Source organism: Triturus cristatus, chromosome 5_1 (genome assembly GCF_964204655.1).
Source record: "Triturus cristatus chromosome 5_1, aTriCri1.1, whole genome shotgun sequence".
Taxonomy (NCBI): domain Eukaryota; kingdom Metazoa; phylum Chordata; class Amphibia; order Caudata; family Salamandridae; genus Triturus; species Triturus cristatus.
In genome coordinates, this window is record NC_140587.1 from 26,958,661 (window position 1) to 26,971,426 (window position 12,766).

At 41.4% G+C, this 12,766-nt stretch overlaps 1 protein-coding gene across 8 annotated transcripts in view; it reads right to left on the reverse strand.

Moving 5' to 3' along the window:
• LOC146829991 (uncharacterized) overlaps positions 1–12,766 on the reverse strand; it is a 328,887-nt gene that overhangs the window by 245,951 nt on the left and 70,170 nt on the right. For all 8 annotated transcript variants that reach the window (XM_085604233.1, XM_085604235.1, XM_085604231.1 and 5 more), the window contains exons 4-6: positions 7,109–7,204; positions 3,586–3,726; positions 2,717–2,862 (exon numbers count right to left, since the gene is read on the reverse strand). In XM_085604233.1, coding sequence (XP_085460359.1) covers positions 2,717–2,862; positions 3,586–3,726; positions 7,109–7,204 — 383 coding nt within the window. The remainder of the gene's footprint in view (positions 1–2,716; positions 2,863–3,585; positions 3,727–7,108; positions 7,205–12,766) is intronic.

The following is a 12,766-nucleotide window of genomic DNA, read 5'->3' on the forward strand; positions in this document are numbered from 1 at the left end:
AGAGTTGGATGACTTGCCCTGCAAACATCTTACAGACTCTGTCTCCCGTAAGAACCAAATTTTCTCAAGCAAAGACTCACACCTCAGAATCCAGATTCCGGCGACTCCACCATTCTGCACCACTCTCTACCCGATGCCCATAGTCCAATTTCGTAGGGCCCAACACCCAGAGGAAGTCTCTCCAATGATCTTGACCTGGGATCTTGTTATCCTCGACCTTCCTCAAGTTTCAAGACGATGCCTGGAATCTCAACCTGAATGATCCCCTTGACCACAACCAGAGCTGGTAAGAAAACCAGACGCCAGATAATACACCTGCACCCGATGCTCCACCCTCTTGCGTGGCAATAAAATGTGGTCCAAGATCCCAACATACCTCTCCAGATGGTGGACGCCTTCAAGAAGTCTCTGTGCCGTGGCATGAATTGCTTCACAGGACCAAAGGTCTCCATTGAAAAGCGCAGGGTCCCCGACATCCGTCTTGCACCGTGCACCCGGACACTACGGTGCCCTGGTGGTGCAGATCTTGTGCTGGTTGTTTGCCCCTGCAGTGCTGACTTAACCCCAGGAGCTCTGCTCCCACACCTGAGTGGCCTGCTCATCAGCAATCCCTATCTGAAGGCTCCCTTAGCCACATTGACTAACATTTGGCCTGTCTACTCTGCACCGAGCTGCCCCATTGCCGCCGGATGTGCAACTTGAGTGCCTATCTAGCACTTGGGGAATCTTGCTCCTATACTACAATATTCATGCTCGTAAGTAATGTACATACCTGAGAAAATGGCTAACACTATGTATCCGATAGGAACCCATGTTAAGAAATTTTGGGTGGAAATTTTGATCTGATGTTTGTATGGAGACTAGAGAATTAAACTGCAAAGTATAAAAAGTCCTGCTTACTGTGTGTTGTGAGATCATAAGATATGGTATCTAGGCATAACACCCCCAGTACTCAAAGAATAACAAAATTAACAAAACATAATCTAAAAGTAATTACTGTGTAATTCAAACTGCATTTTAAGGTAATACAAACCTGTAACTAATGCATATCCATTCTCAATTGCATTCCTGGTTAATGGTTTACCATTGAAAGTGCATTTGCCTTACTGTGCCAGGTCCTGCGTGGTCCTGGAAATAAATACAAGTATACCTTGTTATACTTACCTAATTGGTCTGGATTCAGTCTCTGAGTGTTTGTATCAGTCTTGATTGAATGAATACAATGAATGTTTAACACACCCTCTTGATAAGCCTAGATGCTAGGCCACACTACCACAAAGAGAGCTGTTAGTACTTACCTAATTTAGCCTCTGCTATTCCTCTGGGGACTCTCTGGACTCTGTGAGCACTATACCTTACTTTGGTATAGCATATTCAGAGTTAGATTCCTACTTTGGAGGATCAGCTGTGGGATGTAAAGCCTCCCATTTATTGGACTAACTTAGTCAACCTTTGATCACATGACAAGAATCCAAAAATGTCCTTTAGAACAACTCATTAAACTGACTGTTGTTTCCAAAATTCTAAATATTTTGTTTAGGGCCTTGTGTTAAGTCTATGTATTTTTTTTTTTTTTTTTAGAAAATGTAAAGATCACTGACGTTAGGGTTAACGGATCTAGAACTGTTAGTGTAGGACTTCCAAAACAAAACTCCACTTTAGAAGGAAGGTTCAATTTCAAGACTGCCTGGATCACACACAAAGCCATTCACTCGCACACTCTGAATACTTAGACAACAAACTCATTACAGCAGGAAGAACGAGATCTTGAGGGTATTTCTCTACCTGGACTCAAATTGGTGACTTGCCCATTAAACAGTAACTGCCCTCAGGGCCTAGCTGCTGTCCGTGTACATACTGTATTCCACACGTTTTTGCAAAATATTTCCATGTGTATTTACTGTTTGTTTGTACATGATCCTTAGTTTGTTGTGCGTCATTTACGAAGTGACTGGATTATATCCTGGCACTTGATTCTGTAAAGAGCTCTGACACCCCCGGGTCTAGCAAGTGCTATATAAAACTTATATAAATAAAAAATAAGATAATTAAATAAATTGGGGAACTTCCTTTGTTTTGGAAAACATAAGTTAAAAAAAGAAAAACTCCAACGGCCAGTTGGAGAAGGAAATCCACTCAAGAAGCCTCTCTGCTGCTTCTCGAGCACAAAAGCTGCTCAAGCGGTTTGTTTGCGATTGGTACTGCTTGACGCTGTCGCAGCTGAAAGCAGTGCAAATGAGCGTGAAGCATCGCATGACCTCGCTTTCAGCCCGAGATTATTACAGGCTAGCGAGCGAGCACCAAAATAAAACTGCAGCATGCAAACGAAAAATAGCTCCACTTCACAACAGGAAAGGCAGAAATTAGGTACTCCCCATTCCTCTGCAGATTGCGGAGTGCCAGAACTCATGCTTATTGACTGTAGCCACCGCTATATGTCACCATAAAACAATCACATTTGTGACCTGAGACTTTCAAAGGAACCTATAGAGGCGATTCCAACCCTGAAGTATTCAAAGTCCAACTTTCCTACACCACATAGTTATTATGGTAGAGACATTGCGTTAATAGTTTCTTATGTGAATTTGGCACGTACTCCAAAAAGAGGGAAACTTCAATGTTCAACTCTAGTCAATTCTTTGATATTTCAGTATAGCCTTAATTGTTTTGCAACAAAAAGGAAATTGAGAAACACAGACTTCCTTCTTCTTAGCACCTTACTGTTCGCCTTGAGAGGGCTGAAGCACCAGATGGTTTCCAGTTTGCTGGCATCGTAGCAGCAGCCTTTTTCATTGCACTCCTCTTTGGTGATTTCATCAAAGCCACAATTGACTCTTGATTTCATTTCAATGGCACATTTGTCTGTGGAAAACACATTTGATAACTTTTACTTACAAATATATATTTTGCAATCACAGGTTTGTAAATAAAACTGTGTAATATCTGTCAAAATGCATGAGGTTGTATTGTTATTATGCCTAACCCTAGTGTAGATTTGTGGGCATAATTCAGAGATTAAGTAATAGACAATTGATTCACCACTGTTGTCCGTTTTCCTTCTCTGCCAAAACAGAGTTGACATCTCCATCAAAGATAGAGTTATCCCTGCATCAGTAGCTATTTCTAAACCTAGCAGATGTAAGCAACATGGACAAAGACATTTCAATGGAAAATTCACTAATGCCCTCCTCTGCCAGTGGAATTTCCATCTAATTACGTGGATCCTTTTTGGCACCCAATCAGTGGGAGCGCATTGCCAATGAATGCATGTGTTCTTTACCTAACATAGTGGCTGAAGTTGATTATACTAGTCCTTAAGTGAAAGTCCACTCCTTTTTTGCAGCAGGCCAGAGAGGTGATACAAACTCCGAAGTATTTAAAGTCAAACTTTCCTGTACCACATAGATAGTATGGTGGAGGCCATTTTGTCAGTAGTTTCTTATGTGAATTTGGCATTGTATCCAAAAAGAAGGGTGCTTCACTGTCCAACTCTAGTCAATCGTTTGATATTTCAACATAGCCTCAACTCTTTCACAACAAACCCCGAAAATGAAAACACAGACGTCCTTCTTCTTAGCACCTTACCGTTCGGCTGAAGTCGATCGAAGCACCAGATGGTTCCCGGTTTGCTGTCATCATAGCAGCAGCCTTTTACATTGCACTGATCTTTGGTGATTCCTTCGTAGCCACAATTGACTCTTGATTTTGGTTCAATGGCACATTTGTCTATGAAAAATACATTTGATAACTTTTACTTAAAAAATACATTTTGCAATCACTGGTTAAATATTAAAACTGCAGATTTTCTATCAAAATCCATGAGGTCATATTTATATTATACGTTACACTACTGTAGATCGGTGGGCATAATTCAGAGATTACACAACAGATATTTGATCCACCATTGTGGTGCAGTCTCCTTCTCTGCCAAGACAGAGTTAGAATGTTCATCAAAAATAAAATTGTTTCTGCACCAGTACTTTTTTTTTTCATCTAAGCAGATGTACGTACAATGGGCCTTATTTACAAGACACTGATGCATCTGTATGGAAACATCAGTTTCTGTGTGCCAGCCTACGAAACCCTTCGTATTTACAATACAGAGCACCATGGCTCAAGGTTTCACAGATGTGTCAGAAATTTCGACATATCTGTCGGCTCACACATCTCACATTGCTGAAGTTTTGTCGCAAGTATGATGGAACTCCAGAAATGCTTGTGGAGGCTTATACTCAATTCACTGCGTCAATCCTTATGCCTGCTCTAAGCAGGCGGAGGGTTTTGATTCATTGGCGTCCTAGAAGTGGCGTAGATTTCCCTTTGTCAGGCTTTCCTGCATGGGAATGCCCACCGTGCATATGTTATACCCGACACAGGTATAATGTGATGCAGGGCTTTAAAACGTGACACCTCTCCTTAGGTGCGCCACGTTGTAAGTGGGCTGAAACATGGTGCATTGTTTATGCCACCTCGGTGTCACAAAAAGTGATGCAACAGTGGTGCAAAAGTGTCCAAAGGGTCTTGTATATGTGCCCCAAAGTACAAATGAACTTCAATTGAAAATCCACAAACGTTCTTCTCTGACAGTGGATTTTCTTCACAAGTGGAATTTCCATCTCAAATTGTGGGCACTAGAGATATACCCACAATTTGGTAGTACACTGCCAGTGACTGCAGGTCTACTCTGCCTAACATGTTGGGTGAAGGAGGCTATACTAATCATTAATTGAAAGTTCACTCCCTTTGTACAGCAGATCGCCAAATGAATAACTCCCACAGACATAGCAGGAGATCCATCACTCAGATCAGGCGACTAAAATGCAACTACTTTGAGCATAATTTCCCCACCAATGACACCATGTACGGAGCAGCAGGAGTGTATTATGTGGTGGAATATCAGCCATAAGCAGCCCCTCAAATTGACTATGCAGCTAGAGATCCATGCAGGAACTCAATCATTTCCTGTGGAATTTAATTTACTGCCCTCTTCCAAATGAGATCATATGTTTATTACATAAATGTAATCATAGTTGGCTTTAGAATTCTGCTGAAAAGTACTATGTACATTGGACAAATACTTTACAGTTATAGCCTGAGCAGACCAGTGCCACAATATTTGGCAGAAATTTGAGATCAGCTGTTACGGGTAATGTGCAGTGGGTCTAAATATATGTCATATTCAGAAGCACTCATCATTTTACATATTTCAGGATTATTGCTCATATCCCAAAAAGCAGACATTGTATAGCTGTTTTATTTAATCCTAATTTTCATTAAGATTTTTCCAAATCCAAATTATCTTTCTCTTTGTAAAGGTATTTCTCAAATTGGCTATCTTACGAATATTTACGTGATGTCATCTGACAAAGTTGTTTTAGGCATTTTGTATTACATCATTTTGGCATACAATGCTAGGTTAGTTAAATGCCATATATGAGAACATGGCCCTTTTACATATCCTATCACACAGCAGCTTCAAAGCCCAATTATAGTTGGAATTTGATGTGATAAAGCAAACTTTAGTAGGAAAAGCTACCTTCCTGAATCCGTGATATAAAAGATAGATGTGAATCCCTATGACAGATATAACAGTCAACTCTAAGGGCTCAGTTTCTAGACACTTAGTATTGTGAATAGGTCTAAATAAATACTTTCTAATACTATGACATGTACAATTCCAATCGAGGTATCCTATTACAGACAGACGGTCATGCTGCACACAATTTTATTCAGGGCTATGGTTATTCTACGGAGGAAATCTGAATCGCCTTGCCAGGTTTTAAAAAATAAACATTAAATATACAAATGAGGTGTTTTTTGAGTTAGTGTACTTATGTGAATTTCATAAAAATGTGGCCGAATCCAGCAGCTCTGGACCTTAGAGGGAAATACCAGTTGTATACCTTGTTATGGGCGTATTTATATTTGTAATTAACAATTCCAAAACAGCCATAAAGACATCAGTTACTAATTGTTTTAGAAAGGTAATTTTTAATTATAAATACACTTTTATGTTGTGTTTCGTGTAACACTCCTGCCATTTCTGAGCACTGGAAATCACATCTGAAACATTGACCAATTTATTGGGATTCAATTTGCTAACTGCAGAACACAGTACAGAACAAGTGAGGGCCTAATTTAGAGTTTGACAGCTTGGATATTCTGTTAAAGTGTGAGGAATATCTTGTTGGCTTTATTACATGTGCAATAGGGTTTGGTAGAGTGCATAGTTGGATTTGTAAATCCACAATATATTCACAAAAGACTCTACTGCTGAATCAGAGGATGTGTGGCATTAGTTTTATGAGTTGATATAAAATGTGGCAACAGTAAAGTCAAGCCCCATTAATGACTTTAATTTTTAGCAGGTTCATCTTTTTCTACCTGCCTTTGTGACAATAGGCAAGACAATTCACATTAGAGACAACTATCACAACAAGTGTGTTCTTTGGTTTCCACATTGTCACCCCTTGGATGTCATAGACCTTTGCTGGCACCATCCAGACTGCACCCCTAAACACTCCTTATTATAACATTCCAATTTGTATATGCCTTCAAATTCTAATACAACTGACTGTGCAGATTTCTTTTTAAATGATCATACCTCATTAATTACACCTGAAGCTATCTATCTTTTGGCCACCCTTTCTTTGAAGAGTCCTACAGAAATCTACACTGTCACAAAAGGGACCAGCTAGCTGCGGCTATTTGCCACAAGTCCGGCTGTTTTCCATGCCACACACTGTCACTGTCAAATTCATTGATATTTTGTGGTACTGTTTCAATACAGCAGGTAACTTTAGCCACCGGTGATTGCCACCATAAAACCATCACATTTGTGAACAGGGACTCATAAAACCTTTAAAGAAGGCAATAGAGGTGCTACAAACTCCAAAGTGTTCAAATCCAGTCTTCCCTGTCCCGCATAGATGGTATGGAGGAGTACATTGTGTCAATAGCTGCTTATGTGGTTTTGTTATATACTCCAAAAATAGGGGGCCTTCACTGTCCAACTCTAGTCAATAATTTAATATTTCAATATAGCCTCAACTATTTTACAACAAAGCCGAAATTGAGAACACAGACTTCTTTCTTCTTAGCACCTTACCGTTCATAGCAGTTTCCTTTTTCATTGCAATGCTCTTTGGAGATTCCCTCATAGCCACAACGGACTCTTCATTTTTGTTTAAGGACACATTTGTTTCTGAAAAACACATTTGATAACTTTTACTTAAAAAAATACATTTTACAATCACAGATTTGTAAACAAAACAGCAGATTGTTCATCAATATCCAGGGAGTCATGCTCTATTGTAAATCTGTGGGCATGATTTAGAGATTAAGTAACAGACACTTGATCCACCATTATGGTGCATTTTCCTTCTTGCCAGGGCAGAGTGGGAATTTCCATCAAAGATAGAGTTGTCCTGCATCAGTCGCTGTTTCTCCGCCTAAGCAGATGTAAGCACCGTGGACAAAGACATGGCAATGAAAAATCTACAAATGCTCTTCTCTGCCAGTGGATTTTCTTCGCTAGTGGACTTCCCATGTCAAAGTGTGGAGATGCACCCGCAAAGTGGGAGTACACTGCCAATGACTGCATGGCTACTCTGCCTAACATGCTGGGTGAAGAAGATTATGCGATTCCTTAAGTGAAAGTCCACTCCCTTTGTTCAGCAGACTGCCACAGCAATAGCTCCAACAGACATAGTGGCAGATCCATCACTCAGAACAGGCATCTAATGTGTGTAATGATATAATTGCTTTGAAAATCTGCTTAAATCCCTACTTACATTGGAAATACGTTAAAGATACATGCTGAGCAAACCAGTGTCCCAAAAATTGGCAGAAAAGTCAGATGAGCTGTCCCTGGCAAAGTGCAGCTTGCTCTCTTTTCTTGCTCAAATTGACCATCTTACAAATATTTACATGAGGTCATCTTACAAAGTTGTTTTTAGGATTTTGTGTTTCATTAATGTAGCATACAATGCTGTTTAGTTAAATGCCACATATGACAGCATGGACCTTTCACATACACCATCACACAGCAGCTTCAAAGTCCAATTGCTGCTAATTTGGGTTACTGGTGGCAGGATGCTAGGTTCGCTAAATACTTGTTGAAATAATTGCTGTGTGAATATTTGTTTTTAAATAATTTGCGGGGAAAACACAGGCGGGTTTGTACCGTTTGGCGCTATAGTTGGAGGTTGATAGCCAGAACTAAACGCGTCACTTATGTATTGTTTTTACCGTGTTGCAATTTTTAAAATTGAAACTGAACCACTTTTACCTCTTTTAAACATCTAATCGCCGGTTGCTCTCAAATCTGCCAGTACTCAGCCCCAGTGAACTTGCACCTCACTGGGTTGGTAACGGGGATGGACAACGCCGTGCCTGCACTTCCGCCTGGCCATTGGGACATTTGCCTGGCCCTGTGTACACAGGGCACCTTCCCGCCCGAGATGTTTCACCTGTGGAAATATGGATTTTTCTGATCAGTTATGTCCCCTATCTTGGACCCCAACGGTTTCATGTATGAATCACAAGTACATGTATGTTCCCTCCAGTTCCAGTTATGAAGACGCAAACACATGTGCGTCCACCGTCAACATGTCCTCTGTCGGATCCGCCATGAATGGGTCGGATGTTTCATTCCTAAGTATGAAAGGCCATCGGCTTTATATGGTTCACTTATGCCATTTTTACAGTCCAGGCAAGTAGGCCCTGATTCTGTCATCAAACTCTTCTTGCCTTCTGCCTCTGAAAACTCCAGTCTGAGCCTGCATCTGCGACCATGAACTTTGTCTCATTCTCTGCGCGGCTTACGAAGCCTGACATCAGCCTATTCTCTGCCAAGAACTGTATTTCACCTTCGAGTTATCTGCTTCGCTCCTCAGCCGATGCATTCCTGTCTAGTAGTTTAAGTAAACATCCTTCCAGCTACCGAGCAATGGCTCGGCTTCTCTGTCTTTATGCAAGTAATTCATAGCCCTGTTACCATGGAATATTCCTACCCCCTCGCATTTAGTGTAGACACTTAGACGCTTGTACACGCACGCACAGTCAGTATAGAATAGATTCTGTCCGAGAGTCCTCCTTTTGTGGATAACATAGTTCTTTAAACATAGGATGTTAGATATGATTTGGGATTAGGTTAACTTGACCCCCCAGACTTTTTGTCTCCACATGTAGAGCTAAATGTCAAGTCCCCTTCACCCCCTAGTTGCACGTCAATCACACGTCATGCTGCTGCGCGCGCATCTATGCCAAGTATTATCTTATAGATCCACCTATATATGACATCATAACCAATTATGTTCCTTTTTACTCCTTATTACGCCCATTTTCGGTTACGCATATGAATCGTCATTTTCCTTATCAATTGTTACGCCTACCGCATTCGCTTCATTGTAATGTATGTTCTATAAAGGTCATTTCTTGTCAATAATGTATGTACTTCACTTCCTGAACCTCCGTGGTGATGGAACTTGGAGCAACCGATTATAATCGACCATTGGAATAAAGCCCATTCCGAACCTCTAATACCACAGATTCTGCCTCTTATTTTACTGAGCTATTTTATTATGTTTCTGTATCAAATTAAGTCCCGGTAATTAAATTATTTACCACATGAATGGTGCCCGAATAGGGACACTTTCTCATCTCACGCGCCGGCGGTGAGTTGCAGGCCCGGTCTCCTGCCACAGCTGGACGGACAATAACGCGTACCAGCAGGATTTCCTGTATCTCCCTCCGGTCAAGCGGGGGCGACTGAGGCTGCGATCAACACCCAGACGAGGCGGTGAGAAGTGCGAAGTATCCCGACCAGAGCCTAGCTGAGAGAGCAAGATCCGAGGTATACAGAGGCCCACCAGTTCCCGAAGTCCGAAGTCGAGTCCAGTTTCCGACGAGTCGAGTCGAGTCCAGTCCGGTTCAAGTTCAGTTCAGTTTCCGAGGCCTTCCGTTTCCGAAGCTACCCGGTGAGTACCATTACTGGGGAGGCATTTCTGACGTGCACATAGGTTGTGCCGGTCAAGACGGGTTTGGGTACACAAATCCGGTCTGCACTGTTTCAGCAGTGTATCTGTACTGTTTAGCAGTATATCTAGTATATCAAGTATATAAATTCAGAATAACTCGGTTAAAGTCGAGTATTATGTTTTTGTGTTTAAGTTTTCCTTAGACCGTCATCGTTATTGATTGCTCAGATAAATGTTAAATGTTAAATGTTTTAAGTACGTTCTGCATATTGTGGTGTGAATGACTGTTCATTATCGTGTTTACTGTATTAAGTTTGTTCAAAATCAAGTATCAAAATCAAGTATCAGATCAGTTCTCAATATGCCGCTCTTTTCGAAACTAAGACAGATCACTACAAGAAAAGGGGTACTCGAAGAAGCCGTTCCTATTCCTCCTAGGGACACTCCAGGGTACTTCATGTATCATAAACATGGCTTAGACGCTATATTATTTCTTGATTTATGGGTAGACTACACCAAGGAATTACCAGAAAGTCAGAGGTGGCCCACAGCGGGAACCTGGGATGCAGAGTGCATCATGAAAGTAGAGGAAGAGTTATGGAAAAGGAAAGTCAGACAGTCACAGAAAGACGCCGTTGAGTTATGGCGTAAAGAATCTCATAGACGTACAGAAAAAGCACTCCGACAGGAAGAAAAGAATAAAGAGAGTTCAAATAAAGTTCGAGAAAATTTATTAATTGAAGAAGGTATCCGAGTGAAATCAGAACAAGTAGACAGACAAAGAAATGCCCTTATGAATGGTATGTATCCCCTTCTGGCCGAAGGATTACCTAAAGCTACTCCAGAAATACCGAAAGACTTGCCACCCCCATTATTCCCAATAAAGGTACATCCTAAGGGGCATCCTAGAACCGCAGAAGATGTTTTTCTTTCCTCATATTTAGATGACGCAGCCCCCGAATATGCTAATTCCGCCCCACATAGACCGCATACCAGGGAGGTTCAACGCCAAGATCCAGTACCCGTATCCCTACAGCAACAGATCGTGTCACAAGTTCCGGCAAGCACATCTGTTTCTGCATCTGTTCCTACAGCTACTTCTATAGCTGTGTCCACACCTATAGTTGCTGTGTCGCGTTCAACGAATCCTTTCACACCCGACACCCCAGATGGGGCTACGGGAGGTGCTACCAATATTTTCTCCACGCCACCCAGAATAAATAAACTTACCTTTCAAGAGTCAGCACATTCACGTACCCCCAAACTCATAAATGCCCGTACGCTTAAGGAACTTCTGGTAGATTGTAGATATGACCCTGTGCCCGGCAAAGAGGACGAAATGACCCTGGCATCATTGCGTATCAGACGAGCCGCAGTGTATTTAGGGAAGTTACCAGGAATGACTGCGCATCTAGATAAAATATATCATTTTGTCCAAACAGGGCGAGATTCAGAATGTATTAACAGAGCTATGGAATACCAGAAAGTGGAGATACAGGGGGAACTGTTACGTTTCCTCATAAATTGTGTGATCAGAAATCAAGACCGACCGGGGGTAGACCCGGAAGCAATGCAAATTCTTACCAGATGGAGCCAGAATATATCAGAAGGTAGACATGATAAGCAAAATTGTATAATAGCCATGTGCCGAAAGATCCGTAAAGAAATAGAACGCCTACACGAAGAAAGATTAGCGGTAGACCAGTTCGAACAAAGCGAGGAGGAAGGGTCAGGACTGCCCGCAGGACAGTCAGACACCATAGCCTATGTAGGTAGAGGAAGATCTTGTAATAGTAATAGATGTCTTATTGACCCGACACGTCCGATATGTCCAGATAATAACAGGAATTTCCAAATACCTATAATTAATATAAGGTCTAACGAGCATTCGTTCCAAGCCGCCGACAAATTACTCCGAGAGCGAAGGGGTTATCATTTTCTCGATTCTATGGATGAACAAGATTTAGCTAGGTCAGCTGTCCATTGGGTGGACAGTCCCGGAAAGTACAGTGATGATACAGTAGCACGCACATTCTTGAATCTCACCCCAGATGAACAGCGGTTAGCTGGGATTTATATGATTCAACAACTCCTTATACTATATCAGAGTCAGCATTCGGACCCTGGTCCCTTACCTGACATATTGACTGAATTGCTCATGAATAGATGGAGAGGTTCAGGTACTAAATTAATTAAAGAAATTCTAGAATCAAGAAAGCAGTATATTCTTTTTGTATGTTCAGAACGTGTCTCATTGCCCATCAAGGAAAGAACCACGTATTACATGGATAGACAGAATCCCTTACGAGAAGTGCACCCAATAAAAGGCGAGGACAATGAGTTTAAACGCGTATTTGTATATACGCCCATATCGAAAATAGAATTGTTAGAAATGAAGAAAGTGGTACCCAGTCATTACAAAGATCCAGCGGGTTTTCACCGAGAAATTAAAGACATGTTACTCATGGGAGAGTATACCTATCCCGACATTATGACAATATTAAAGGTATTGATGCCTGCTGGCATTTATGAAAAACTCAGGGAAAAAGAGTGGGAGGTAGGAGACCAAAAGATAGAATGGTCAGTATTAGAAGCGGAAGAAAAGGCCCGAACTGCAGGAGCAGGACTTGGGGATAAAACTAAAGCACTACCAGGTTTATTAGTACAGGTACTGCCACGTTTATTAACTACGAAAAAGGAAGATTGGGGTACAATTTCAGCCTGTAAGCAGAAGCAAGATGAAGACACTAGTGATTACTATGCCCGATTTGAAAAATGTTTTGGTA